This window comes from Octopus bimaculoides, chromosome 27, assembly GCF_001194135.2.
Source record: "Octopus bimaculoides isolate UCB-OBI-ISO-001 chromosome 27, ASM119413v2, whole genome shotgun sequence".
Lineage (NCBI taxonomy): Eukaryota > Metazoa > Mollusca > Cephalopoda > Octopoda > Octopodidae > Octopus > Octopus bimaculoides.
The window spans coordinates 12,804,684-12,809,367 of record NC_069007.1 but is presented as its reverse complement, the minus strand read 5'-3'; the positions used below and the strand labels follow the sequence as shown (position 1 = coordinate 12,809,367).

Below are 4,684 nucleotides of genomic sequence, written 5' to 3'. Positions count from 1 at the left end.
TTTTTTTTTTTTTTGTCCCTATGGAGCCAAAGAAAATTCACAGTGGAAGTGCTAAGCGTCATGCTATATCACTGGAAGATAAACTGGGTATGATAAAACACCATGAAAAAGGTGAAAAAGTGATAGCAATTGCATGACCTTTTGGGATGAGACAGACAACTGTATCGATGATTGTACATAAGGACAAGAATTTAGCACACATGGTTTTTATTAACCATGTATTATTGAAAATGCATTCATAAATAAAGTACAGAACTGGGAATGGTTATTATCAGTTTAGCCTAGAGACAAGTAAATTCGGCCTAAACTAGCCTAGGGACAAGTTAATTCAACTTAAGTCATGTCTCCTGGAACCAATTAACGATGTAGGGTGAGGTATGCTGTATATATATTTAACAGGCTTCTTTCAGTAACATACACAAAATATATATATATATCTATCATCATCATCATCATCGTTTAACGTCCGCTTTCCATGCTAGCATGGGTTGGACGATTTGACTGAGGACTGGTGGACCAGGTGGCTACACCAGGCTCCAATCTGATTTGGCAGAGTTTCTACAGCTGGATGCCCTTCCTAACACCAACCACTCTGAGAGTGTAGTGGGTGCTTTTATGTGCTATTAACAGACTTCTTTCAGTTTCCTTCAACTAAATCCACTCACAAGGCTTCAGCCAGCTTGGGGCTATGGTAGAAAACACTTGCCCAAGGTGCCTTGCAGTGGAACTGAACCAGAAATCGTGGTTGGAAAGCAAACTTCTTACCACACAGCTACACCTGTTTCATCACAAGTTTTTACAAACCTCAGCATTTGTCATATTTTCATCTGATTCATCTCATTCACTGACTGCAGACTTGTCTGCTGTTGTTTGTTTTGATGTTTTTTTTTTCTTTGCTTACTCTATTTCTTTTTTTTTTTTTACTCTAATATGAAACAACTGAGGACATTAAAGCATGTAACAATGTCTCTATGTTAAGGGGGAGGTGGGGGATCAGTTTGAATATTATCTGTTAATTATCAGGCATTTGCTTCCATTAAGATTTGGAATCTTACAGTACAACCACAAATTACTACTACTACTACTACTAGTAGTAGTAGGACATAGGTGCAGGGAGGTGTGATGGTGCTGGTAGGGAGAAGAGACAGTTAACCCTTCATATTGTTGGAAATTTTTGAGCAATTACAATCCCTGCTAAATGTTGCTAAGGAATGTGTCAACTAGCTACATACCATGGGGCTCCTCAGTCTGGGACTACACAGCAACCATCATCACCAACAACACAACTATTACATTACCCATTGTTGATGGTGCTTGAGTGGAGGAGGAGGCAAAGGTGTGGTGGGGGAATAGGTATACTTTTATTTAAAAGTAATTTTAATGCAGAGTCACACACTCACACAATGTTTAGAGAAAGAAAACGAGCTCTAATTAGTATTTTTGTTTATTTATTTTACTCTAATTTCGTTTCCCAGTTCAGCTTATTAAAGCTGCCCTTATCACCTTCGTATCGCTGCCATAATTTATTTAAAACACAACTGGGACTTGTCTTCCCTTTGGTTTATTTAGCAATGGTCTCTTGCTATCACTGCCACTGTATCACCATCAGTTGTCTGCTCTCTGAGTTAGTACCTACTGAAATATGTTCTTAGGGTCCATATAATCAGCTAAACACTTGAAAGTAGTACCCAGCATAGGGGCTTGAACCTGGAGCCAAGTGATTACAAAGCAGACTTCTTAAACATGGAGCCACATCTGCACTCTTAAGATATTTATTAAAGTCTGAGTTATCATAGCATTGATGTCATTGTCATCATTTTCACATCCACTTTTTCATGCTTGCATGGCTCAGGTGAAGCTTTTACTGAGACAGATTTTTCTATGGCCTGATGCCTTTCTTAACACCTGTTTCCAAGTAAGGTAACATTTCCCTGTGACCTGATATGTTTTCATGGAATATTGGAAACGAATGGCACTGTTTGGATGACAGTGGAAATCATTTTACAGCTATCACATAATATCAAGACAAGGGAACACAAACATTCACAGACAAACATAGGTCTTCTTTCAGTTTCTTATTTCTTTACTGCCCACTAGGAGCTACACACAGAGGGGACAAAGAAGGACAGACAAATGGATTAAGTCGATTATATCGACCCCAGTGCGTAACTTGTACTTATTTAATTGATCCCGAAAGGATGAAAGGCAAAGTCGACCTTGGCGGAATTTGAACTCAGAACGTAGCGGCAGACGAAAATACTGCTAAGTATTTCGCCCGGTGTGCTAATGTTTCTGCCAGCTCGCCACCTTTCAGTTTCTGTCTACCAAATTCACTCACAAGGTTGTGGTCAGTCTTGGGTTATAGTAGAAGGCATTTGCCCAAGTCGCCATGCAGTAGGATTGAACTTGAAATTATGGTCAGGAGGCAAACTTCCTAACCACACAGCAACCCCTGCAAAGACGCTAAATGATGATGATGATAGTGATGATATATGTGCGTGTCAAGTACTTTTCCTCACATTTTAAATACAAACGTGTATATGTATCACGTGGAAAGCTTTACGTAGGTTGGAAGGTGTGTTATTTACATGTAGTTTCATAGATAAGATGCTGATGGCTGTACCAATTTCGATGCTAATATATGTACATGACGTCTATATGTTTATATTTAGGAACACAATCACTGTCTGACTATCAACTTGACTACCATGAGAATCTGGTGTTACTCTTGTGAAAATGAAGTTTTGGATCATAACAGCCCACCGTTACAGTAAGTGCCTTTGGATTTTTTTTGTAGAATTCTGTGTTTCTATGTATTTTCTTTAACATTGTGTGTGTGTTTTGTTGAATAGGTTGTACTTGGAATTCGTAAGCCTAACCTTGTCACTTGTTTAGTATGTTTGCAGGGTTGTGTTCAGGATAGAAGTATTTGTGGAATACTCGGCCAGTTTGTGTATCTATATACATTCTTAAGCAAGAATATTGTTAACAGTGGCTTTGAAGTTTTGGCCGGTTAAGCCAAATCAGTGAGGAGGTATTTGTGGGTGGATGTGAATGTTTCTGGTCATACTTATTCTACCCTTGGATAATGTTAAGGGTACAGATGTCTGTGGAATATTCTGTCACCTGGTGTCATAATACAGTGACTAGGTAGTTATAGTGTCTGTGTGTGTGTGTGTGTGTGTGTGTGTACTCTTAAACAAGAATAATGTTGATAGTGACATTAAAGTTTTAACCAGTTAAGCCATCATCTGACAATGGCTTAACTGTCCAAGACTTCGAAGTCACTGTCAACATTATTCTTGTTTAAGAATCAACGTGTATTCTGCAGATGTATAGTCCCACTGCATGGCACCTTGGGCAAGTGCTTTCTACTATAGCCTCAGGCCGACCAAAGCCTTGTGAGTGAATTTGGTAGATGGAAACTGAAAGAAGCCCGTCATATATGTGTGTGTGTGCATGTGATTGTGTGTCTGTGTTTATCCCCCCCCAACATTGTTTGACAACTGATGCTGGTGTGTTTACATCCCCGTAACTTAGCAGTTCGGCAAAAGAGACCAATAGAGTAAGTTCTAGGCTTACGAAGAATAAGTCCTGGGTTCGATTTGCTCATCTAAAGGTGGTGCTCCAGCATGGCTGCAGTCAAATGACTGAAGCAAGTAAAAGAATAGTAACTCTTCAGGTTAATGTAAAATTGTTTTTATTATGAATAAACATGAAAACAAACATCAACACACACACACACACACACACACACACGTATCTAGAGGCAGACAATAGACATTTGATGTCTGTAACAATGCAATAAAATGTTCCCCTGATGACGATGATCCATTGTGGTTAAGCATCAAATTTTACTGGAAACATTCAGTGCAAAGTTCCAAACAGCCACAATGGTGAAACATCTGTCGGGAACAAAGGATGTAAACTAGTATTCATCATAATTTCTCCCGGAGCTTCAAACTCAACAAGAGCAGTTGTACATCCAACTGAACACACAAGATGTACTATATATTCTTTTGTTCTTTTACTTGTTTCCATTACTTTGACTGTGGCTATGCTGGAGCACTGCTTTAAAGAAATCAATCCCAGGACTTATTCTATTTGTCTGTTTTGCTGAACTGCTAAGTTACAGGGACATAAACACACCAGCATCGGTTGTCAAGCGATGGTGGTGGTGGTGGGGGAGGGGACACACACACACACACACACACACACACACACACACACACACACACACGACTGGCTTCTTTCAGTTTCTTATTTCTTTATTGCCCACAAGGGGCTAAACACAGAGGGGACAAACAAGGACAGACAAAGGGATTAAGTAGATTACATCGACCCCAGTGCGTAACTGGTACTTAATTTATCGACCCCGAAAGGATGAAAGGCAAAGTCGACCTCGGCGGAATTCGAACTCAGAACATAAAGACAGAAGAAATACCGCTAAGCATTGCGCCTGGTGTGCTAACGCTTCTGCCAGCTCACCACCTTTGGTGGCTTCTTTCAGTTTCTGTCTACCAAATCCACTCACAAGGCTCTGATTGACCCAAGGCTATAGTAATAGACACTTGCCCAAGGTACCATGCAGTGGGACTGAACATTGTACCATGTGGTTGGGAAGCATGCTTAATTACCACACAGCCATGCCTGCCCCTATATATATATATATATATATATATAT

The 4,684-nt window shown here is 39.8% G+C and overlaps 1 protein-coding gene across 1 annotated transcript in view; it reads left to right on the top strand.

Moving 5' to 3' along the window:
• LOC106881777 (ubiquitin carboxyl-terminal hydrolase 20) overlaps positions 1 to 4,684 on the top strand; it is a 71,563-nt gene that overhangs the window by 22,483 nt on the left and 44,396 nt on the right. The window contains exon 5 of the mRNA XM_052977178.1: positions 2,673 to 2,770. Within this exon, the coding sequence (XP_052833138.1) occupies positions 2,673 to 2,770 (98 nt within the window). The remainder of the gene's footprint in view (positions 1 to 2,672; positions 2,771 to 4,684) is intronic.